The sequence below is a fragment of the Giraffa tippelskirchi genome, chromosome 13 (assembly GCF_054371585.1).
Source record: "Giraffa tippelskirchi isolate mGirTip1 chromosome 13, T2T-mGirTip1v1.2.pri, whole genome shotgun sequence".
Lineage (NCBI taxonomy): Eukaryota > Metazoa > Chordata > Mammalia > Artiodactyla > Giraffidae > Giraffa > Giraffa tippelskirchi.
In genome coordinates, this window is record NC_137287.1 from 114,827,261 (window position 1) to 114,852,769 (window position 25,509).

Consider the following 25,509-nt stretch of genomic DNA (forward strand, 5'->3'; position numbering starts at 1 on the left):
AGAATAATGTTCTGCAGAGATTGTCTTTCACTTGAGGAGTAAGTACTCAGTGTTTGGGTTCTTCCTAGCTCGGGGCTTTAAAATTTTGAAATCTTAACATTCTTTCCCACAGTCCTTTTTGACTATTGACTTTAGTCTTCTCTAAATTTCTGTCCTTCTGCTTCCTTACATTTTTTTCTTTGTGCATTCTCTCTCTCTTTGCCTTTTGTTCATGGTTTAGTACTAGATGGGCAGGGACAAGGGTCCAGAGGGGGGTGAGGGATGTTGGCGAGCACTTCAGTGAGCCAGCCTTGCTTCAGAGAGTTGAAAAGAGCTTCCCACATTTCAGCTCTGTCTTCCTCCAGTTCTCAGCACCGTGGTTGCTCTTCAGTCACACCAAGATCTGACTCCAAAAAGTATTTTTAAATATCCATGGTTTCTCTTTATATTGCAGCCAACCCTGATAATGCTTGTTAGCACCTGTCACCAGCTCTCCCAAGGGTACCCATCCCGTCAAGTTCACAGACACATTTCAACAAGACCCTATACTGTCAGGGAAGTTGCATGAACACTGCGATGGGGAGAGTCGGGAATAGCCCGGCCTACCAGTCTCAGTCTCCACCTCCCTCCCCGAACATTCCACGTAGCCGTAGTGTCCATCTGTTTGTCCATCTGCTGAAATAAGAAAAGAAACATTCATGCACTGATTTCAAACAAACCAAAAGGAAAAAATGAAAAAAAAAAAAACCTCTCCTTTCTAGCTGAACAAAAATGTGCAGTTAATACTTGCCGCTTGAAAATGCAGTAGTGAATGTGGAACGAGCCTGTCTGTATATCTGGTAGCTCTCTCGCTTTGTTTTTCCTCACCAGTATTCTGCCTCACGTTTGCTTCTGTGATGGTTATATTGCCTAGCAAGCACACCCGTGGTTGTGAAAATAGTATAGCAAAAAAGAAAAAACCCCGGTTATTGATGTACTAGATTTGTGTATGTCTTTTAAACAGTTCTAGTTTCCACCTTACATGGAATAATCAGGAAAAGTGTAAAAACTCAAAAGTGAAATAAAAAATTTTATCAGTTAGTTGGCTGATGCATTGATACGTGGCGTCACCCGTATTACCACCAGAACTAGCTAACTTCTGAGCATACTTACTTGGGGCTCTACTCTACAAAAGGAGGCAGCAGCTGTATTGCATCCTTTCAAGCCAGAAGTTGTGTTGGGAAGAAATTGCCTTGAATGAACACAGAGCCTATCCACCTTCCACAACAAACCATCCAGGTGTTAGATCCTCGTCTGTGGCTTTGATGACTTGGTGATATGGACTATTACTTTGCATCCGACTCATTCTCTCTTTGCCTTTTATTCATAGTTTAGTACTAGATGGGCAGGGACACTTACTTTTTAAAAAACCCTGAGATGTAACCAAACGAGATGGGAGCAGAAGTCCTAGTCATCTCCAGGGTTGTACAGGCTCTGTCATCTGTCCTAACAGTATCTAAGATACCCTGCAGCACTGAGTTTCCTCCTGGGGTTTGCCCCAGTCTCAGAACATCCACATTGGGAATTCCCTGACAGTCCAGTGGTTAGGACTGGGTGTTTTCACTCACTGCAGCTAGGTTTGCTTCCTGATCAGGAAACGAACATCCTGCAAGCCACGGAGGTGCAGCCAAAAAGATGAAAACATCCACATTCCCACAAGGTTGGAGGGGGGGTGGTCAAGACAGGAAGATAATTGAAGCCCAAGATAGAAGGGGTTGATGCCTGATAGTGTAGGTGGGGCAGCCAAGACGCACTCCTGCCCCTGGTTCCCAAGCTGTTGCACTTGTCACACCCAACCAAAGGTCAGTGGGAACCTACCTGTTTTATTGAAGCAGGAAACAGGAGGGGCTCAGGGGAAGTATCATTTTACGGTAGATTGGGCCAATATTTTCAAAACGGACTCCACACCACAGACGGGCTGCAAACGAAGACTGACAGAAGGTCTTGGTGCTTAGTCTGAGCCCACCACCATGACCTTGTTCTGTTAGGTCCCTACAGTTTCCATAGAGGTTGGACTTGGTGAACCTTCGGGGTGGAGCACAGGTGGGATGGATTTGCTGAGACAGATGATCAGGGAATGTCCCACGAAAGGCTCTTGGCAGAAGAACTCCGATCAAGGAAGGCCTTAGAGTGGTCTGGAATGCTCACATGGAGCCTTCAGTCCTAAATCACCAAGGCGGGGGATTTCCCTGGCCGTCCAGTGGTTAAGAACCCTCGCGTGCGTCCCGTGCACCCGGCATGATGAATTCGATTCCTGGCCAGGGAACCAAGATCCCCCATGCTGTGCCGTGAGGTGCGGGTGCAAAAGCAAATCCAACCCAAGAGGGTTCCAGACGGCTGGGACTAAACCCAGGCTGTCTTGATGACAGAAAGCCTCCTTTCCGGAAGGTAGGTCCACAAGTTTTGAAATGGCATCCTGCAAGGAATTCTCCCGTTTGTATGTAAAACGCACAGAGCACACGGTCGCCTTTCATCCTGTGTAGAGAGAACCCTCTAAATTTCACAGAGAAACAAAGGCGAAGAAGGACAAAAACGCGATGGGGATTAGAACCCAGGTTTCTTGCCGTGGAGTCCCGCCCTCTCTGCGCCGCAGGCGCCGGCCGGGAGCCCTACGCGGGGCCAGGTGAGGGCTCTCCCCGCTTCCCGTCGCGGCGGCCGAGATGCCCCCCACCTGGGGCTTCTAGAAGGCTGGTGGGGGGGGAGGAATCCCAGCTGCGGGGGCGGGACCCGAGCGCGCTGGCGATTGGCTCGGGACGGCGGGGGCGGTCAAGGCCGGGGGCGGACTTGGGTGGGAAGAGCGCGGCCGCCCCTCGCGCCCTCGCTGCCGCGTCCCGCCCGGGTGAGCGCACGTGGGCGCCGAGCGCGGGGCCGCGCGCCCACCATGAACGCCAGCGGCCCGGGCTACCCGCTCGCCTCGCTCTACGTGGGCGACCTGCACCCGGACGTGACCGAGGCCATGCTCTACGAGAAGTTCTCGCCCGCTGGCCCCATCCTGTCCATCCGCGTGTGCCGCGACGTGGCCACGCGCCGCTCGCTGGGTTACGCCTACATCAACTTCCAGCAGCCAGCGGACGGTGAGCCCCCGGGGGAGCGAGGGGCGGGGAGGGCGACGGACAGACAGACAGACTGTATCCCAGCCACCTGTGCGCTTTCCCGCTGGCTACTCCCGCGTCTTCCATTTTGCAGCCAGGGAAACTGAGATCCAGAGTTACAGGAGAGGGGGCCCTGAGACAGGCACTAGCAGCTAGTGTGCCCCCTACTCTGTTTCACTGGTGCTCCGTCTTCCAGAAGAGAGGTGATGCTGCTGAGTGAAAACAGCCAAGGGCTTTGGGGTCAGCCAGACCTGGGATTAGAAGGCCAGCAACGGTGCGACCTTGACTGAGCAAATGAGTCATTCTGAGCTTCGGTTACCTGTCTGCAAAATGGGGGTGGTACCTGCCTTGTAGAGTGATTGGGAGGAGAGCAATGCACACCACCTGGTGAGGAAGATGCCCAAGAAGGCACGGGTGATGGTGGGTGGGGCAGCCAGGAGTGCTTGGCCTCGGTCTGCAGCCTTTCCTGACAGCGGATCCCGAGGTCTGCATCAGGCGCCTCCACTTTGGGGAACCCCGAAAAGCTGCCTCCCCTCCGGAGTCCACAGCCCATTTCTCAGAACTGATAGGATCGATCAGAGCTTGCCGGCTGGGTGTGCCCTGACTTCTGTTCAGAGCCGAGAGGAGAAAAATTAAGAGCGCTGGGTTTTGTTGGAGCTCTGCCACGAGGGTGTGAACTTGAGCAAGTCGCCACACTTGGCACCTCTTCTTCTGTAAAATTGGACTAAGGCTTGTTCCCCAGGAGCCTGGAAGGAATGGGAGTTGTGTCTAGGAAGTAGTTCCAGTGTCATGTGGTACATTGTAAGCCCTTGGTAAGTGCTAACCTAAGAAAAATCCTGGTAACTATAGCAAGTGTGAGGTGACTGGAGTTCAGGTGTGAGACTCTGGAGAGGTAACCAGAAGAGGCCTGCCCCAGCCAGGTCCACACGGGGGCGCCTTTACTCTGAGTCTCCTGACAGGCTGGGGAGGTTCCCTCCTCTGGGAGTTGGCTGGGGAGGTTTGGCTGGTTTCCCAGCAGGTGACTGAGCTGGATTCCAGGGAGCTTTCCCCTCTGCTCTGCTTCACCCACCCACCCACTGCCTCTTCATAGAATGGGAAGTTGAGCTTCAGACAGGAGAAGGAGTTTACTCCCGGCTGTTTATGATAGGACTAAATGGAACACCCAGACTTCTCCAAACTTGCCCACTGAGTATTCCACGGTTCCCCTCCATGCCTCTGAAACCAGGAAGTGTCCCTGTAGCTAGGGACAGCACGCCACCTGGCAGGACGATGGGCATATGCTGTTGTGCTTAGACATACCATTGTTTACCAAATACCTATTTGTGCCAGGCACAAAGTACAAGGCGCTTTGCATAGGTTATTTAATTTTTAACACTTCTTAAAAAACTATTTATTTATTTATTTGGCTGCAGCTGGTCTTTATTGAAACATGTGGGATCTCTCTTAGTTGCAGCATGCAAACTCTTAGTTGTGGCATGTGGGATCTAGTTCCCTGACCAGGATGGAACCTGGACCCCCTGCATTTGGGAGAATGGAGTCTTAGTCACTTGACCACCAGGGGGTCTCACGCCTTATTTAGTTTTCGGTCTGTCTGACAAGCTGGAGGTGGGGGATATTCTCTCCCTTTGTTAGATGTAGAAAGTGTGTTAGTCAGTCAGTCATGTCCGATTCTTTATGACTCCGTGGACTGTAGCCCGCCGGGCTCCTCTGTCCATGGAGTTCTCCAGGCAAGAATACTGGAGTGGGTTGCCATGCCCTTCTCCAGGGGATCTTTCCAACCCAGGGATCGAACCTGTGTCTCCTGCATTGCAGGCGGATTCTTTACCCACTGAGCCACCAGGGAAGCCCTTCAGTAGTATAATCATCACCCCCTCTTTCCAAATGTAGAAATGGTCTCAGAGATGTGATATTCACTTTCCCAAAAGCCATCCTCTTTGGGATCAAATTTCAACTCTGCCGCCCAGCACCTCTGAGCTTCCCTTTCCTCAAACTGCTGCCACCCTTGTCATAGAGACCCTCCTAATTATTTCCCCTTCCTGAGCCTCAGTTTGTCTTTTTATAAAATGGAGGTAGGAATTCATGCTCATTTCGCTATGATTAAAGAGTTGAAGGAGATCCTACCTGGAAGCCACACACATGAATTCTATTTATTCCTCTTGAGCCTTCAAGCTCTTATCCCGAGTGAGACCCAGATAGTGGCTCATTTATTGATTGGCTCAGCTCCCAATTAAGCTGTTCAGGGCTCAGGGAAAGAAAATTCTCTTAATTAGCTCCTTTCTCTCTTCCTGTCCAGCGGAGCGGGCACTGGACACCATGAACTTTGAGGTGATCAAAGGCCAGCCCATCCGCATCATGTGGTCCCAGCGAGACCCAGGACTTCGTAAGTCAGGTGTGGGCAACATCTTCATCAAGAACCTGGAGGACTCCATTGATAACAAGGCCTTGTATGACACCTTCTCCACCTTTGGGAACATCCTGTCTTGTAAGGTGGGTGTGCCTGTTGCGGTGGGGGAGGGCAGGGGGGGCGCGGGTGGTTCTGGGTTAGACACCTAGATGATCGTAGAGGATTAGCTAGCAGCACCTCACTTTGCGCTTTACAAGATCTTATCAGTAAAGCTCCAGGTTCAGCTAGCACCTGAATTACTAGCTAGCTGAACCTGGAACTTTACTGATAAGATCTTTTTATCTTCATAGAACTCTCAAGTGGTCATCTATGGATTGGCTAGCTATTGCCGAATAACCACCTCTTAATATAGCAGGTGTCAACAGCAACCATTTATTTTGCTCATAATTCTGCCATTGGTGGTTTGGGCTGAGTTCAGCTGGGCAGTTCCTCTGCTCTTGGCTGGATCCTTTGTATGCCCACTGAGAGCTGGATGGCTCTGCTTCTAGGGAGTCATCAGTTGGACTGTCCTGGCTTTCCTTCCTGTGGGCTTTCATCGTCTAGCAGGCTCGCTCAGGCTGTTCTTATGGCAATAGTAGGGTCTCAACAGATGGAGAGTGGAAGCTTGCCGGGCCTCTTGAGACCTAGGCTCAGAACTAGCACACTGTCATTTCATTGCATTCTACTGGCCAAAATAAGTCATGAGAACAACTCAAATTCAGAATGAGAGGGCAGTAGAAATCATAGGACAGAACAAGTAGATGCAAGAAAGCCCTTAATTGGGGCCATGATGGCAGTGGACATCATGTTTGTAGCATTTCTCTTATGATAGAATGGAAATTTCTTAAGAATAGGGATCTTGTTCACCACTGTCTCCCAGTACCTTAATGAGATATGGAAACATAGTAGGTGCTCAATAAATATTTGTTGAGCTAACGGCTGTATTATCATTTGGGAAGGGATGTGGGCATTTCTCTGACTTATAGTTGAGGGTCAAGGGGCCATACAGCTGGCTAGTCTGTCCTGACAGGCCTAACCCTCAGTGTTTTTGCCCCCTGATTTTATGAGGATGGTTGGTCAGTTACCCTGCAGCCTTTGGCATGTCCAGCCTTCTGGGGAGGTGGCCAGGGGAAGGGGAGGTGATGGCGCCCCTTGTGTTAGACCTCTTCCTTGACTCCTACTGTGTGCCAGGCACAGTCCTGAAGTTCTCAAGTGAGGACTTAGCCCCTCTCTGTGAGTGAGGGGGTATTCACGTGACTCAGAGGGACACATAGACTGGAGGAGGTGCATTAGCTGCTAAAGGCACTCCATAATGGAAAGGGCTGTTTCCTATCTCTGAGGATCAGTGGAAGAGGGGAAGTCTTAACTGTGTGCTAAGTTCCTACAATAAGAATAGCGAATTTTCCCAGTACTTTCCGTGTGCAGATCTTCTGCATACACATCCTCACTGAATTTCCTACAGTGGCCTCTTAAGATGTAAATAGGAGGATCCCTGAGTTACCATGGAGGGCAGAGAGGCTCAGAATTGGGGTCACTTATTCCCAGTTATATGTTATGGGGGTGGGAAGTAAGTGGCTGAGTCAGGCTCTGAAGCAGTGGGTTTGCCGGCTTAGTTGAAGCTAACGTAACAGGGATGATGAGTATGTCTGTCCCCATCATCGAGGCCTTAAGGCTCCCTCTGCGTCACTGAGGATTGGAACAAAAGCTCTGTGTGACTTGGGCAAGTCTTTGCAGGCCTAATGAAGCCCTGTTGGGGGCCTGGTTAGGTACAGAGCATTCAATGTGGTCATTACCCTGAGTGTTTGCCTTTATATTTTATGAGGATGACTGGTCAGTTACCCTACCCAAGACCCTGGCATATCCAGCCTTCTGGGGAGATGGCGAGGTGGGAGAGAGGTTGGGAGTGATAGCACCCTCTGTGTTAGAACTCTCCCTTGCATGCTCTCAGGCTGTTTGGAAATGGTGAGACTTTTAGAAATAGCAGAAAATTAAGCTCTGAGGGAGATGCATTGGGATCCAGGGAGACAAAGGCCCAGGAAGGACAGTGCCCTGGGGCTGAGGAAAGGTTTGTGGGGCATGGTGGGACTACCCCTGGTCTGGAGCCAGGCTCCCCAAGTGCAGAGGTCAGCCCCCTACCAAGCAGAGAGGCAATGTAATGTAGTTGGTTAGACCTTGGACTTTGGGGCCAAGAGTCCTGGGTTCAAGTCCTGCCTCTTCCACTTCCTGGCAGTATGGCCTTGGGCTGGTTGTTTAAGCTGTCTATACCTCAGTTTCCTCTAAAAGGGGGCAATGGCAAAACCTACCTTGTAGTGTGGTGGTGAATGTATTGGTTGGCCAAAAGTTTCATTTGTGTGTTTTCATAACATCTTATAGAACCCCTTGAATGAAATTTTTGGCTACCCAGTGTTAACTCAGGTAATTTTCACAACACGGATAGCCCTTGAAAGAGTAGTGGACTTCCCATTAAGCATACGTCAAAGTGTTACTCGCTCATTTGTGTCTGACTCTCTGCGACTCTATGGACTGTAGCCCACAAGGCTCCTCTGTCCATAGGATTTCCCAGGCAAGAATACTGGAGTGAGTTGCCATGCCCTCCTCCAGGAGGTCTTCCTGACCCAGGAATTGAACTAGGCTCTTCTGCATTGCAGGCAGATTCTTTACCATGGGCCACTGGGGAAGCCCATTAAGTATCTACAAGAATCAAATAATTATTTCTGCTGGCTGGCTGACATTGGACAAGTCATTTATTCCCATTTTCCCCAATCAGGCATTTGAGACTCAGAGGATAAGAATTGCCTGGAAACTGTTTATAATAGCCAGGACATGGAAGCAACCTAGATGTCCATCAGCAGACAAATGGATAAGAAAGCTGTGGTACATATACACAATGGAATATTACTCAGCCATTGAAAAGAATACATTCGAATCAGTTCTAATGAGGTGGATGAAACCAGAGCCTATTATACAGAGTGAAGTAAGCCAGAAAGAAAAACATGAATACGGTATACTAACGCATATATATGGTATTTAGTAAATCGGTAAAGATAACCCTGTATGCGAGACAGCAAAAGAGACACAGATGTATAGAACTGTATTTTGGACGCTATGGGAGAGGGCGAGGGAGGGATGATATGGGAGAATGGCATTGAAGCATGTAAATTATCATTTGTGAAACGAATCGCCAGTCCAGGTTCGATGCATGATGCAGGGTGCCTCGGGGCTGGTGCACCGGGATGACCCAGAGGGATGGGATGGGGAGGGAGGTGGGAGGGGGGTTCAGGAAGGGAAACACATGTACATTCATGGTGGATTCATGTCAGTGTATGGCAATACTGATACAATATTGTAAAGAAAAAAATAGATAAATAAATAAATTTAAATTAAAAAAAAAAGAATTGCCTGGAAGGGTTCTTATGACAAATATATCAGTATGGGATGCCCTTAGCAGATGTTCGGCTCGGAGTGGAGCTCAGTCAGTGTGATTAAATCTGAATGGCAGAGCTGGGCTTGAGTTGAACATGGAGGGGCCCTACTTGGGGCTGGAGGGGTGTGTGTTGTTATGGATTTGGAAGCAGGACTTGTGCAGGGCCAATTGGAGAGCCTCAGTTGTCAGGTTGGTGTAGTTCTGTGGATTGTAGGAGCTGCTGGGCGTTGCTCCCAGAGACACATGGTCACAGTTCCATTTTAGAAAAAGTGTCGCACAGGTCAGCCCAGAAATAAACTGGGTTGGGAAACTGGGTTGGGATAGTGGTCAAAGTAGAAAAGTGTCACTTTGCTGAGTGGGGGCAGTCCCCTCAGTGAGGGAAGCCGGGGACCCCATGACATAGTTACTAGGGGTCTGAGTGCAAATTCAGTCAGAAGAAGGGGGACTCTATGAACCCAAGATCTTTCCTGTTCTTGAAGTCTGTCCTAACTTGAGTGGGGAACCTTACAGAATGGGAGTAGGATGTTTGTGGATCTTTTCAAAATTTGAAACAAGTCTGCTGTTGAGATAACTAATTGGTAAATGTTTTTTTGAAAATATTTATTTGGCTGCAATGTTTGTTGAAGCATGTGAACTCCTAGTTGTGGAATATGGGATCTAGTTCCTCGACCAGGGATCGAACCAGGCCCCCTGCATTGGGAGCATGGAGCCCCTGGACCACCAGGGGAAGTCCTATTAATTGCTACAGTGTAAGCAATGTGGAAAGAAATACAATAAAAAAGATTCCATCACTTTCAACTCTATTTCCCCAACATAATAATTCTTAACAGTTTTGTGTGTCTGTTTAAAAATTTCTTTGCCAAGGTATGGAAGTAACCTAAGTGTGCATCAACAGATGAATGGATAAAGATGATGTGGTTTATATATGCAATGGAATACTACTCAGCCATAAAAAAAGAATGAAATTTTGCCACTTTGCAGAAATGTGGATGGATGTGGAAGACATTATTCCAAGTGAAATAAGTCAGGAAAAAACAAATACTATATGATATAATTTATACGTGGAATCTAAAAAATACAACAGATGAGTGAATATAATTAAAAAAAGAAGCAGCCTCACAGATATAGAGAACAAACTAGCGCTTACCAGTGGGGAGAGGAGGAGGGAGAGTATAGAGGTGGGGGAGTGGAAGGTACAAAGTATTGGGTGTAGGATTGCTCAGGGGTATATTGTATAACACACAGAATATAACCAATATTTCGTAATCACTGTAAATGGAAAGTAACCTTTAAAAATTATATAAAAATAAAAATATAGCCGTCCCACACTTTCTCTCTCCCTACTTTCTTTCCTTCCTTCTTATCTTTCCCCTCTCTCTATCACTTTTCCATTCTTTCTCTATCTCTTTGTCTCTCACTGTCTAAATGTTTTCCACTATATATTTATTTCTTGTGTAGCAGAAACTTAAATGTTACCAAAAATGCCAAAAAAATTTTCTCAAATGTGTAGATGCCCACTTGAATCCAAGTGGACTTGATTATTTTTCCCCCCAGGTAACAATATACCTTACAGGTAACGCTGCCAGCCATGAAATCTCTTCAACTATGCATACAGCAGACCAAGATGAATGTACTGTTATTTACTTAACCAGTCTTCTCTCTCTTTTTTTTTTTTTTTGGACTTCCAATAAATAGATTGTTTATTTAAAACAGATCAGCATTAATAAGATGTACAAATTAAATGTATAAATATTAGAAACAGTACCTCATTATTACTATATGCCAGAGACAGTGAAGTGAGGTGGTTCAAGTCTCAGTTTTGGTATTCACTAGCTGTACAATCTGAAGCAATTTATGAAGCCTCTGTTTCATTTCACTTATCTGTAATAGGGGTTAATAACTTCTACCCCATAGTGTTATAACAGGGATGAAAGAAGTTAATTTCACACAAGCAGCATTTGGGATGCCAGTCTCCTCTTGATGGACACTTGGGTTGTTTCACGATGCAACAAGGGAGGGCAAGTGACTTGAATCTAATCCTTTTATCCATCACATTAGGAAGATCATTAAAAGCTGGTCTGTGGTATAGACAAGACCTGTGTTCAATCTGAGGATTCTGTCCCTCTTTACTGTGTGATCTTAAGCAAATAGATGGACCTCTCTGAGCTTTCATTTCCCATCTGTAAAATAGGGCTGTTGCATGACATAGGAGTGTCTTGACAGGCAGGGAGCCAGCACTCAGATACTAGGCATTTATCACTATCGTCATTCTTTTCTACGGGAACCTCCTGTTGGATGCTCTGTGTCCCGTTTCCCTGTGGTGCAGGTGGTGTGTGATGAGCACGGCTCCCGCGGCTTCGGCTTTGTGCATTTTGAGACCCATGAGGCTGCGCAGAATGCCATCAGCACCATGAACGGAATGCTGCTGAATGACCGCAAAGTGTGAGTGAGGAGTTGGGGGGCGTGGGGTCAGGGCTAAAGGAGCAGAATCATGGTACCACCAGCCTGGGACCAATCCTACTGCTGCCAGCTAATGGACACTGGACACGGAGCAGCTGTGCTATTACTGGCAGTGGGACCTCGAATGAGCTGCTCAGTCTCTCAGGGACTCCTTTCCTCAAGTAAAACATGGGGCTGATGACATGTGTTGGAGGGTGATTCTGAATAGAAAATGAGGGGATGCTTTGGAGAGTCCAGCTAATGGCCAAGTCATCCATGGACTCAGGGATCTGTGTCTGTTTTCCAGCCTTCTCAGTACGGCTGTGAACTTTATTAAACCTTTTGTTTCCTGGGATTTGGAGACAGAAAGGAAGGTTGGCATATGCTTAGCCTGCCACTTTCATGCCTTTAAGTTTGGCATCTTTCCCACTTTACAGATGGGAAAATTGAGTCACAGGTGCTGGAGAGAATCTGCTTTGGTGATTTTCTCACTTAGTTCTGGTTCTTTTTTTTTTGGCCACACCGAGCCTTAGTTGCAGCATATGGGATCTAGTTCCCTGACCAGGGAGCAAACCCAGCCCCTTGCATCAGGAGTGTGGTGTCTTAGCCACTGAACCACGAGCGAATTCCCCCTTAGTTCTGGTTCTGCTCATCAGATGGCCCAGCCCTAAGCCTGAAGCTGAGCAGTGGAGGAGACTTTGAGCTGGGAAATGCCCAGGGTCATTTTGTTCAGAGTTTCTCCATCAGTAAATCTGAACTTTGATGGGCTTTTCCCGAATCTCCAGAAGCGTGTTTCTATTTTTGGCAGCTTTACTTTGCCTGTTTTCCTGTTACTAGGTTCCCTTCAATTTTTGGTGCCAGCTATAAGTATCTGTGCGAAATGTCCTATAGGTACCTCAAGTTTTCTTATGCTTGCTTTGTTTTCCTTAATCTAGGATAGTTTCTTAGATTTTATGTTTATGTGGACTTGGAAATGACAATTTTTAAACTTAATATTACATTTAAATTATTTCAGTGGCCCCCACCCCCACCCTGCCACCTCCCCCAGCGACACTGGCATACACTGTATCTGGTTCTGTCACAACCAGCGCACCCAATATATGCTAAATGAATAAGCAAATCCCTGTGGTGTGAGTTGGAGCCCTAGTTTTACTGGAATGAACATTGAGGCTCAGAGAGGTTAGTAACTTGACTGGGGTCACACAGCTTGGCAACTACCAAGTGAGGATTCAAGCCCTTTTCTGTGCGACTCCCAACTTTGTGCCCTTGCCTCTTGGGCACTCAGCTGCCTCATGTGCAGTAGGAGATCCAGTGCATTTGTCACAAGAGGAAAGTCATCTGAACCTTATTCTGGGACACAGACTCTTGGCTGCTGGAGGTGGTTGGGTCTTGGAGTATTGTCCTGCCCAGTCCCCAGATGAGGAGTACAGAGGCCCTGAGGCTGGCGGCAGTTGACCCAAGTGACCCAGGCTTGCTGGGTGGGCTGGAGCAGGAATGGGGGCGGCTGATGGCAGCCGTAGGCAGCTGCCTACCCTGTCGATGTGTCCACAGCTTCGTTGGCCATTTCAAGTCCCGACGGGAGCGGGAGGTGGAGCTGGGTGCTCGGGCCATGGAGTTCACCAACATCTATGTGAAGAACCTCCACGCGGATGTGGATGAGCAGCGCCTGCAGGACCTCTTCTCCCAGTTTGGTGGGCGCATTTCCCAAGGGAGTTGAAGATCACTTCTACTCCCAGCTCAGGCTGTGGGGAGGGCCCCCTGGGGCTTCTGGAAGGCTTGGGAGGAGGGTGGGGGACATCTCGGGGCTTCCCTGACGCCCCTCTGAGCCGAGTTGCCCTTCCCAGGGAAGATGCTGAGTGTCAAGGTGATGAGGGATGACAGTGGCCACTCCCGCAGCTTTGGCTTTGTCAACTTCGAGAAGCATGAGGAAGCCCAGAAGGTAGGAGCGTCCCCGTGGCCCTGTTTCATGGAGGAGGTGTGAAGCCAGGCCTGGGAACAAGGGAGATTAGGAGTGGAGGGCTCCAGCTGCCCATGGAGGAAAAAGTCCCTCTCCAGATTGGGTCCACAGGAGCCAGGGCCCTTCCTGCCTGGGGTGAAGGCAGATGCCTTCTGCCTCCTCTGGTTGCTTCCATACCCTGAGGTTGGCTAGCTTTTCATAGAATCTTATTACACAGGCACTAGTAGCGGCCTTTGAGACAACCAATTTTTTTGCCCGCACGTAGCATGTGGGATCTTAGTTCCCTGACCGGGGATCTAACCTCACTTCCTGCAGTGGAAGCGCTGAGTCTTAACCACTGGACCACCAGGGAAGTCCCACCCATTACCCTCTCCTTGACTTGATGGTGGGATTGAGGCCAGGGAGGGGTGGTGCCATGTTATTCCTTGCTTCCAAGCTTTTGCAAACATTTTCTCAAAACACTTCCCCTCCTGTATTCTTTAGACCAGTGCTGTCCACTGGAAGTAGAACATGGGCCATGTGTGCAGTTCAAAACTGTCCAACAGCCACGCTAGCAAGGATAAAGAAACTCCTGTAATTTTAATAGTATATTTTGTTATTCAAATGATCACTTCAATGTGATATAATAGTGATATAATTGATAGTGATACAAAATTTATATTGATAAACACTGAGATTTTTACATTTCCTTTTTTGTACTAATTCTTTGAAATCTGGTGCCTCTAGCACATGTCAGTTCAGACACCATATTTCAAGTATTCAGAAGCTGCATGTGACAAGTGACTGCCATGTTGGACAGTATAACTGTAGATTATTAACGGGTCTCAGCTTATACTTTTCCCTCCTCAGGAAGCCACCTCTTCCTGTCCTCAATGCTTCTGATAAGGTGCCCCTCCTGTCTGTCTCCATCATTAGCCCAGATTCTCCTTGGATAGAACTGAGGGCAGGGACTGGGTCTTGTGTCACCGTTAAATCTCTAGTATCGCTGGCAGGTACTAGGTACATATATCCTGAGCTAGGGAAAGGTTCAAGGTCACACCATGAGTAACAAAGGGTTAATGTCCTATTTTACCTCGCACCGTGAAGCTGGTTCCATGGCTGCTGCCCCATTAAGCTCACTGGTCATGGAAGAGCTCAGCCTATAGTGGGATCCTGGGCCCATCTTGAGAGCAGTCACTTCTCACTGAGCATGGAGCACGGGCCAGGCGCTGCCTGGTTTTTCATATGCTCTCCTGTCTCTCCCACCAAGGTGGGCTCTACTGTAATTAGGATCCAGCAGGTTGTAGCTAAGAAGATAGATCATTGGAGTTAGAATCAATTCTTTCTCTGAAGTTTTGTCCTTAAGTAAAGGGCTCCTTTGAAAACTTTTTGTGTGTCCTTGAACTCAAGTCCCATCCTTTATGTAGACTTTGATTGTCCCAACTATAAAATGATAAGTTGGAGTAGATGGATGAAGCTGGCAGGGGGAACCATAGTCTCCAAGGTCTTAGGCAATGACCTGAGACTAATGTAGACAGTCAGTTCTTGGGGGCCCAGTATTTTTACATGTATTTACGTTCATCTGCATGTTTAGGTAGAGAAGCAAGTCATCATCATGTGAAAGGATTTACTAATGAACTGACCACTTAAAAATTCAGCTCCCTTCCAAACATTTCTCCTCCCTAACACAAGTGTCTAATCCACATCTTTGAGTCAATACACATATGGGTCTGCCTTTTGCAGATTTTTGCAGATGAACTGATGCAGATTCAGTTCATTATAAATGGGTTGCAGAAGACATTGTACCTCTTACAGAAGATGTAGGATTTCATGGAATCAAAACCACTGACAGTTTGGGATCTGGCAGGCTTAGGTCAGTTAACTGAAAAAAAATCAACAAGGATTAAGAAGTCAATGCTTCTAAACTAAAGCCTTCATAGTTAGCAAAAAGGGTTCTCTGTGCTGTGAAACCCCAACATGAAGGCTGTGGATGATGGCATCACACCATTTTGAAAGAAGTATGCTTGTTGCTTTGTTCAAATCATCAGTGTGTAGTTACATTTGGAACCTAAATATTAAGTATGGGAAATGTCGCAAATTAAAATTTCACTTTTTAAAGTAAAGCCCAAAGCAACTAAAAAAAAAAATCTACAGTTTACTCTGAAATTTTGCCCATGTTTTTAAAAAAATGGATTCACTTTAAATGGCCTTGATCCTGGTACCAGTTACTCTCAGCTAGTGAGGCTGGCCTGGCTTGCAGGTGGCGCCACCTGGACCCGGGAGATGGGACTGGAGGCCAGGTTAAGGCCAAGGGCTCATAAGAGGGTGGTTATCAAGCTCTCTGGCTGCCTCTTCTCTGCACAGGCTGTGGTGAACATGAATGGGAGGGAGGTGAGCGGGCGGCTGCTCTACGTGGGCCGGGCCCAGAAGCGGGTGGAGCGGCAGAATGAGCTGAAGCGCAGGTTCGAGCAGATGAAGCAGGACCGGCTGACCCGTTACCAGGTGAGGGTCAGGCTTTCTGGGGGCAGCTGCTTTGATGTGACAGTGTGTGTTCCACCCTGAATGTGGCTCCCTCCTCCAGCAGTCCCACTTCCAGAAACTTGGCTTTGGGGATGGGGCAGGGGGCAGGGGCGGCAGCTTCCAGGGGCCAGGGGCTGGGCTGGCTGAGTGATGGGTGCCATGCTGGGCACTGCCTGAGACTGGGAACTGGAGGCTTGGTGGGCGGAGCCCGTATAAACCCCTCCTTCCATCCCAAGGCATTCTGGGACTTGGAGGGGAAGGGGCGCATCTAGCGAGTATCCTTGTGGCTCAGCTGGTAAAGAATCTGTCCACAATGCGGAAGACCTGGGTTCGATCCCTGGCTTGGGAAGATCCCCTGGAGAAGGGAAGGGCTACCCACTCCAGTATTCTGGCCTGGAGAATTCCATGGACTGTATAATCCACGGGGTCGCAAAGAGTCGGACACGACTGAGGGACTTTCACTTCACTTTCCATCTAGGGCGTGAACTTGTATGTGAAGAACCTGGATGACTCCATAGATGATGAGAAACTGAGGAAAGAATTCTCTCCCTATGGAGTGATCACCAGTGCCAAGGTGAGGGCCGGGGGCACCCACAGGGGATCCGTAGCCTTCCCTGCCATCCTCACTGCCCTTGAACACCCCCACCCTCGCCCTGCCTTGTGGCTTTCATGGAGCTGGTGGTGCTATGCTGCTCCTTCTGGAGTGGGGACTGGGTCTGACCCCACTGAAGCTTGTTTATCTGCATCTTATCTGGACTGGAGGGGAAGAGGGTAGAAATATAGTCCCACTCACACAGCTGGACTTATTGGGGCTCACTGTAACCTAGGTTCATTCAACAAGCATTTATTGAGTGCCTACTGTATGCCAGATGCCAGAAATTTATGTCTCGGAATTTCCATTGATTTTTGTTGTCTGGCCTTGGCCGGTGATATAACCCCTTTCTGGGCCTCAGTTTTCCCATGTGGAAAATGAAAGAGTTGGCCTGCATCATTCTTTGCTCATTATTTATTGAGCACCTGCTGTGTGCTCAGCCCTCTTAGCATCAGAGATGTGATGTTGGCTCTGTGACCTTGAGCAGATGTCTTCCTAGCCTCCTCTGTAAGATGAGGGTGATGGACTCCCTGGATGGTTCTGAACCCTGGCTTCTCATTAAAATCCCCTGGAGAGCTCTAAAGTAGACACCCAAGTCAGAGAACCTGAATGTAGATCTCTGGGCATCTTAATTTTAAAAGCTCCCCAGATTTTTAAAAATATTTATTCGGCTGTCTCAACTCTTAGTTGTGGCATGTGGGTCTTTGTGGTGCACAGATTCTCTAGTTACGGCATGTAGGCTCAGTTGTTGCAGTTTGTGGGCTTCATTGCCCCAAGGAATGTAGAATCTTAGATCCCTGATCAAGAATCGAACCTGTGTCCCTGGCATTGCAGGGTGTATTCTTAACCACTAGGCCACCAGGGAAGTCCCTCCCCAGATTATTTTTAAGAAGAAAGACACAGTGATCATTCATTCCATACTTGAGTACCTGCTGTTTTGCCGGGCCCTGTGGGGAGCTCACAGGAATAAGTCAGTTGTAGTCCTTGCTCTTGAGTAGCTTATAGTTTTGTGGGGAAGTCACATGCATCACTAACTCAAGTCTACTATAGGGTGTGGTGTAGCTTAGCAGAACAGGAAAGAGAACTTCCTGTAAGAAGTGGCAGTGGCAGCGGCATTTGCCTTGGCTGTGAAGAGGTAGGGAGCTGCAGGTGGGAATGAAGAAGTTTCCGAAGAGATCAGTGTGGGTGAGGGCCTTGGGACCTGCACCTGTAGTGTGATGGTTGGGTTCTTGGGAAGTGGTCTAGAAGTTCTTCTGCCTATTGAATCCTTTTTAAACGTCCTTCAGGGAGCCTGGTATTTGGGAACGAAGTTCTAACAGTTTTTGAGTTAAGGACCTTTTCTCAAAAAAAAAAAAAGTGATAAAAAGCTGTGGGACATGTGAATTAAACATCAGTAACTCTGATTCAATTCAACAATCAGTAAGCTGATAAATGTGATTTGTAGAAAGCTCTGGGCCCTCTTTCCTGGCAAATGCATACTTTATATAGTATTTTGGTTGGAAGCTGGGATTTTAAAGTTTATCAGAACTAGGTCTAAATCCCAGTCCTAGCATTAACTAGTTATAGAGCCTGAAGGAAGCCATTTGGTTTACTTACCCATCTGCAAAATACGGGGGTAATATTACCTACTTTGAGAGGTGTCCTGAGAACTAAAAGGCCTGCACCTTTTAGGGCATTTGCCCTCGGTAAGTAGTGAAATAATAATCTAATTGTTACACATCTTGCATATAACTTCAGGAAGCTCACTGACCTCCTTGAGGAACTCTTGAAGGGAATTGTTAAAATCTGGATTGCTTAGAGATGAGGCACACTGGGGTGATTATCTTGTTATAAAATTGGAAATTTTATATAATCTTACATAAACTTATATAATTTATTTTCTATTTTATAAAATAGTGCTTGAAAATGAGGTGATAGTGTTGTAAGCATGTTATATAGATTAAGTTCATAGTGAGCTCTGTGTAAGTATTCATCGTATAATTTTCTCTCTTTTTAAAATTACCTAATAGGAGTTCTTATTAACTTGTTAAAACACTGTTTTTGTGCCAAGAAAATTTGGCTGTCTGATAAAGCTTATGTGGACCCCTTCTGAAGATATTTTTAAATGTATACAAGAAAATTCATAGGATTACAAAAAACAGCTGTATTGAAATATATTTGTTAAAATACTAAGGTGACAGCAGTATGTGCTCCTTTAGTAATGCATCAAGCTATAAGATCTAAATAAAAAAGATCTGGGAGAATTCCTTGGCTGTCCAGTGGTTAGGACTCTGCGCTGACACTGCTGAGAGCCCAGGTTCAATCACTGGTCAGGGAGCCAAGATTCCCACAAGCCACATGTCATGGCCAAAAGAAAAACCACTGTAAGACTAGTGAAGTGGCAATGAGCCTAAAAGATCGAGGTCAGCAATAATTAATGTGATAGGAAAATATTCCTCTTGACAAAGTCCGCACAGCTAATGCTGCTTTATTTTTTCTTTGCCTATATTCAGAATAGAAGGAAATGCCGTGAAAACACGCCATTTTTTCCCCATCGAAGTTCACAGACCCCTTAGAATTCTATCCAGTGATCTTTCTGAGGGAATCTGTGAACGCTCAGGTCAAGGCCTTGTATGAATGGGTAGAAAAGTGCAGTTGAAAATCACTGATGTTACGGTGTGGGCTCTAACAGAGCAAATTTACAATGTTCTCAGCTGAAGTCCTCAGGGAGTCAGGCCAGTGTCTCGACCCTAAAAAAAAAAATCAGGAATCATAAATGCAATATGGATTGAATCTTGGAAGAGAGAGATGTTAGAAAGGCCAGTGAAATCTGAATGAAATCTGTGGTTCAGTTACTAGCATTGTAGATAATAATTCATAGTATTGTCCCAATCAGTTGATATTGTAGTTTTGTCCCAGTGTTAACATGGTACATTTGTCAAGCTAGGTGAAAGGTATGTAGTAAGTCTGTACTATTTTTGTAACTTTTCTATAAATCTAAAGTCCTCCCACAATAGAAAGGTTTGTTTTTTTTTTTTAAAGATCACTTTTATGACCGATATGAACCAGGTTGGAAAAGTGGCTTCTTTTTTCTTTTTAAATATGTATTTATTTGACTGCTCAGGGTCTTAGTTGTGGCATTCAGGATCTAGTTCCCTGACTAGGGATTGAACCGGGCCCCTTAGCATTGGGAGCACAGACTCTTAGCCACTGAACCAGTAGGGAAGTCCCAGAAAGGTTACTTTAATAGTTTGGAAAAAAAGACTAAGAACCTCTTCCTGAGATTTCCAAAGAACTTGGCTCATGCTTTGCCGAGGCAGTGGAGGTTTTCCAGCACTCTGCATTGGGTTTGAGTTGTGGCTAATGTGTGACCCGCTAGCTGGGTGACCGTGGACAAGTTATTCTCTTTTTTTTTCATAATAGGATTTTTGTTTCTATTGCAAAGAAAATCAACATGATAAAGCACCAAAAGTACAAATTCAAATTATTTTCCTGTTCAGTATAAATCCCTTTAATGGAGTCTCTAGAAACTACAGCTCTTAAGAGCATCTCACTTTGTCCATAATTCACAAATGAACTAAAGAACTATCTGGGTAGTTTAATGAAACCCAGGGAGTAGTTGAAATACAGATTTTTCATCATAGTGACGCCCACCAAAAGGTTTAAGATTGTAGCCTGGCTGAGGAATCCTGCCCCTAAATTTTAACCTGTCCCAAACTATCGACCCACTTCATTATAGCCTCGCTGATGAAGGCAGATATAGTAACAATTTAAAGCAGCTTTCCATCACTACTTAGGAAAATCTTTTTAAAAAATAGTTATTTATTTGACTGTGTTGGGTCTTAGTTGCAGAGCGCGGGCTGTCTAGTTGGGGCCTCTGTGGTAGCAGCTCATGGGCTTAATAGCTCTGAGGCATGTGGGAATCTTATTTCCCTGACCAGGGATTAGAACACACATCACCTGCATTGTGTGGCGGATTCTTAACCACTGGACCACCAGGGAAGTTCCAGGAAAATCTTCAGGAGGAAAATTGAGAGGTCAAAATGAACTCTGAAATGCACCTGTTCTCACTAACTCTGGGAATGGTCTAGTAGTTGAGGCACAGCCCCCAGGGAGCAGGTGGGCCGGTCTTGGACAAGTCATCCTGAGCCTCACTTCCATCACCTGTAAAGTGGGAGTGGCCCTCCTCCCTGCTCAGGTGGCTCTGCCTGTCAAGCATCTGGCATGCAGTGGGCCTCAGTAAATTTAAGGGTGAAAGGACCTCCATCAATTGCAGCTTCTCCCGGGTGCCCTCCACACCAGGCCGGCCCCGCCCCTGGGGGAGGAGGGGAACCTGACCCCCGGAGTCTTCCTCCTTCACCCCCAGCAGCCCTTGTCTTGTCTTGCTTTTAGGTGATGACAGAGGGTGGCCACAGCAAAGGGTTTGGCTTTGTGTGTTTTTCCTCTCCAGAAGAGGCGACCAAGGCCGTGACAGAGATGAACGGGCGCATCGTGGGCACCAAGCCACTGTATGTGGCGCTGGCCCAGCGCAAGGAAGAGCGGAAGGCCATCCTGACCAACCAGTACATGCAGCGCCTCTCCACCATGCGGGCCCTGGGCGGCCCCATCCTAGGCTCCTTCCAGCAGCCTGCCAGCTACTTCCTGCCTGCTGTGCCCCAGGTGACCGCCTGCCCGCCTCCCTTCCCTGACGGCCAGGTAGAGCAGGCTTGATCCGAGCTTTGCAGGCAGAGAGGGATTCCCAGGGTGCTTCTGCTGGGAACTTACTTGGCAGGTAGCCGTGGTCACCCCATCTCTGAAAGGGGTCATAGTGTGTCTGTCCAACAGTGCTTCCTTATCTGGGATAGATTTGTGAATATTGTGCAGAAAAAGATACTCGGTGGGCAAATACTGGGTTGGCCAAAAAGTTCATTCAGGTTTTTCCATGAGCTGTGACAGAAAACCTGAACAAACTTTTTGGCCAACCCAATACATTGAGAAAGTATTGTATTAAGCCAGACAAGCGTAGATTTCTCTACTATGAACCTTCTTCTACCCTAATATGCCAGCAGGCACCATGACTTTCCCAAACTGGCAGGATTTGCAGATTTTCCCAACTGAGATGGTCATTTTTGTGGGCTGTCGGCTAACATCTCTCCTGGATGTTGATGTCCTGAGGGGTCTGGTTTGGGGAGGAAGCTTGTGTGACCTGGAGGGGTAGGAAGATGTCTGTAGGAAGATGAATGGCTCCGAGGATGGGAACATTCCTCCTCCTCAGCGGTTCCTTAAGCTGGCACGAGGGACAGTGGGATGTGTCACCATTTTATCCAGGTCACTGGGCTAGTAGCGCTGATCAGCAGAGCAAGGACTGAGCCTGAGATCTTGCCCTGAAGGGCTCAGGGCTAATGGACCTCCTGAGATGGGAAGCAGGAGCCTTCACCCCAGCTTTGTGGGTGTTTACTGACAGAGCTGGCCTCCACGGTGACCCTGCCGCTGGCCCTCTTGGAGGGCAGTGCCGGCATTGGACGCTTTGCAGTGCAGCAGTCAGTCCTGGAGGGGACACCGGCCTTCCTGCAGTGGTGTCCTTGAGGGATGCGGTTGCTCACCCCCCCCCACTGCTGTCACCCTCCTTCACTCTAGGTCTTTCTCTCCTACACAGCCTCCAGCCCAGGCTCCGTACTATGGCTCTGGCCCACCCATCCAGCCTGCCCCCAGGTGGACGGCCCAGCCACCCAGACCCTCGTGTGAGTGACCCAGCCCCTCCCCCCTCACGTGCCTCCCCCCACCGGGAGGGGGGTGCAGCAGGCGTTAAGGATGTGGGCTTGGGGGTCAGGCCTGCCTCTGCTGCTTCCTAGTTATTTGGGTGTGTGACGTCACCTCTCTGAGCCTCGGTTTCCTCTTGTGATCGTGAGCCCAAGTGAGATGCGTCTAACACACCAAGGACAGGGCTGAGCCTGTAAAAGATATGCACACATGAGCTGTTATCTTTAGTTAGCTCCGGAGGCTCTCCTGATTGGTGGTGGCGAAAATTCCTGCAAAGCTGAGAAAGCGAAACTCCTTTGGCAGTACTGTTGAGGATGGTCCTTCTCTTCAGAGGGACGTTCACCCTGATCAGAAGCTGACTTTGGGGGTCCACGGTGTGTGGTCCTGATACCTATGCCTCTTGGGGTCCCGGGTAGACAGAAGCTGTCTTTGTAATTGCAGATTTCCATCCCCCTCCCCTGGAGGTCTAGGTCTCCGGTGAATTCCTTCCCTCCTCTGTCTGCCACTCAAGTCCACCTTTCCACTCTCTTCCTCACCTTGGATCTGTTAGGGTGCAGTGTGTCCCTCTGATTGTCCCGCTCCACTAAACTTTCTCCGTGTTCCCTGTGCCACAAGCCGCTTACCCGCCTGCGGCCTCGGTGGTCCGGCCAGCAGCCGTGTCTCGGCGCCCCTTGGCCCCCGTCGGAAGCTCCAGGCAGGTCTCCGCCCACGTGCCACACCTGGTGCCCCGCACCCAGCGAGTGGGTGAGTGTGGGCAGGGCCAAGAGGAACCCAATGGAAGGCAGGTGGGGCGTTGGGGGCAAGGGCTTGCTGCTGGGGTTGATGCTGGTGGGGAGTCAGAACTGGCCTCCATGGTGACCCTGCCGCTGGCCCTCTTGGAGGGCAGTGCCGGCACTGGACGCTTTGCAGTGCAGCAGTCAGTGTGGGCTCCAGGGTCCTACAGACCTAGTTTGGGGGCAGGCTCAATCTGATCTTGCTTGCTGCTGTACCTGGTATCGTCTTCTCTAAAATCCGGGTGAAAACAGTATTCCTGCTGTGTTATGGGAGTGAATGCAGTCATACCTGCAGGGGCTCAGCACCAAATCTGAATCTAAGTACCTCGGCAGCTGTGAACAGAGGCATAGGTGCTAGCTATAAGGCAAGCATCTGTTCCTTCACCTGGCAGATGTTTGCACATCTGTGTATTGACCCTTTCCACCATTCAGAGAATTTGGTGTGAATGCTGGTTTTGAGCTGTTATGCCTTTGGGTTGCTGTTGGGCCTTATCATCCCTACTTATTTCTTCCAGCCAACATTGGTACCCAGACCACAGGACCTGGTGTGATGGGATGCTCTACCCCTAGTGGGCCTCTCCTGACACACAAATACTCCATGCCAGCACACTCCACCGACAGGGTAAGGCTGGCCCAGGTACCCTCGTAGTTCGGGCTCCAGGGATGCCTGGCTCAGAACCTCCTCTAAGGCGTTGCTCGTCTCTGGGCCTTGGTTTTCTTTCTTTTCTTGGCTTGTAAAGTTTCATTTATTAATGTGTACCATCAGAAGAGATATTCTGCCCTCACCCTCCCGTCCCACCCCCCTACCCCGCATCCCACCCTTACTAACAGAAAGGGAAAAAAGGCTAGGATCACATTTTGTTTGTTCATCACAAGCTGCTTTGCCTGGGTTATTACCAGAATTAACTTGGGTTTTCTTAGTACTTACGTGGTGAGCAGCGAGAATGTGATCAGTCTGCAGAATGGAACTGAAAACATCTTCTGTAATTAAAAGACTGTTTATCTCCCCGCCCCCTAAAAAAGTCTCCAAGTCAGCATTTTCATATCCTGTCTAGAATTTCTGTGTATATACTTCAAACTATTTCCTGCAGAAAGAACAAAAGTAGGCTTTAGAGAGCAAAACGATTTTAAAGTTACCAAGATGTGAAAAGTGAAAGTTGAGTCTGACTCTTTGCAGTGACATGGACTATGTCCGCCAAGGTCCTCTGTCCATGGAATTCTCCAGGCAAGAATACTGGAATGGGTTGCCCTTCCTTTCTCCAGGGGATCTTCCCGACCCATGGATCACACCCAGGTCTCCCATATTGCAGGCAGACTCTTTACCAGGGAAAGCCCACCAAGAAAGGGCCAAAAATCATGCTGGGGATGCGGCCATAAAGCTACCTGATTAAAAAGTGCTTATTTGGCACCAGGTGGTCAGTAATGTGTAGCTTCGCTTGGCCTCATGCACTGGTTCCTAGCACCATGGAACAGGTCTGTATTAGAATGTCACTTTGTCTTCTAGTTCACCGTGCCCTTGTTAGGAATTCTGCCCGCTCCCCTTCCCCCAACTGTCCATATCTTGCCTCCTGTTCCCCCTCTTTCGAGACTTCCCTGGAGGCCTGTGCTCACCCGCTAGGGGTAGCTTTGCCCACCTGTGTGGTTAAGGGATGTGTCCCTGTACCATATGCAGGTCCAGGAGCCTGCCGTGCGTGTCCCCGGACAGAAGCCCCTGACTGCATCCATGCTGGCCGCAGCACCGCTGCACGAGCAGAAGCAGATGATTGGTGAGTGGCTGGTTCCCCTACCCTGGAGCAGGAGTGGGGAGCGCCACCAGCTGACTCACCAGCTAGAGGTCAGATGTGGAGACCAGGTCCCCAGCCTCAAGCTGACCCGCCTGCTGGTGACCTTGTCCAAAGCGCCTTTACTTCCCAGGCTCCTGTTCATCTTAAAACACTGGTCAGACCAGGCAGTCTGAGATTTCTTCCAGCTTTGCCGTTCTGCGACTTTGACTCGGGATAGGAGAAACCCCAGATGTGGGGAGATGGGTGGGGGGAGCTGGAAGGGGTAGGAAGAGGAGCAGGAGCATAGGGTCTTGGGGTTCTGCTAGCAAATGGCCTATAGGGTGAGTGGTGTGGTTCCTCACACCTGTCCTGATGAGAGGAGGCTGTCACCATGTTCCAGCAGTCCCTCAGTGCCCACTGCTGGGAGGCAGGCTACAAACGTGCACTGGAGAATAAGCGGGGTCCCCCACACCTGAACTCCTGTGCATGCCTCTCCCTCCCGGTGTCTGGCAGGCCCTCCTGAAGGAGGCCGCTCCTGTTGAATGAATGAACAAGCTCACCATGGTCCCCAGGCTCTTCTCTGAAGGCCCCCATTGCCGTCACCCCATTATTTACTCAGCTCACCTGGGCTTCTGTCCCTTTCCTACCCACCCCTCAAAGAAAAACTCTAAATGGGCTTCATGGAGGGGGAAGGCTCTGTGGGCAGTGCCCTGGAAACTTCTTCACTCTTCGTGGGAAAAGCCCTCCCACCCCCACTAACGGCACCTAGCGCCCTGTCCTGGCTACACCCGCCACACATCGGCACCAGCACGAGGACCCGTCCCTGGAAGTGCCCACTGGTGGAAGGTCGA

At 48.5% G+C, this 25,509-nt stretch overlaps 1 protein-coding gene across 3 annotated transcripts in view; it reads left to right on the top strand.

The window, feature by feature from the left end:
- Positions 1 to 2,776: 2,776 nt before the first annotated feature.
- Positions 2,777 to 25,509, top strand: part of PABPC1L (poly(A) binding protein cytoplasmic 1 like) — a 37,845-nt gene continuing 15,112 nt past the window's right edge. The window contains exons 1-12 of one of the 3 annotated variants that reach the window (XR_014073161.1): positions 2,777 to 3,092; positions 5,404 to 5,597; positions 11,244 to 11,359; positions 12,908 to 13,047; positions 13,201 to 13,295; positions 15,657 to 15,794; positions 16,291 to 16,386; positions 20,834 to 21,042; positions 22,019 to 22,103; positions 22,738 to 22,866; positions 23,411 to 23,517; positions 24,568 to 24,661. Coding sequence is in view for 1 of the 3 variants with exons in the window: in XM_081557090.1 (XP_081413216.1) it covers positions 2,900 to 3,092; positions 5,404 to 5,597; positions 11,244 to 11,359; positions 12,908 to 13,047; positions 13,201 to 13,295; positions 15,657 to 15,794; positions 16,291 to 16,386; positions 20,776 to 21,042; positions 22,019 to 22,103; positions 22,738 to 22,866; positions 23,411 to 23,517; positions 24,568 to 24,661 (1,654 nt within the window). In the remaining 2 variants the exon portion in view is untranslated. Of the gene's footprint in view, positions 3,093 to 5,403; positions 5,598 to 11,243; positions 11,360 to 12,907; positions 13,048 to 13,200; positions 13,296 to 15,656; positions 15,795 to 16,290; positions 16,387 to 20,775; positions 21,043 to 22,018; positions 22,104 to 22,737; positions 22,867 to 23,410; positions 23,518 to 24,567; positions 24,662 to 25,509 lie in introns of all 3 variants that reach the window. The other 2 variants (XR_014073162.1, XM_081557090.1) reach the window with 2 other exon arrangements.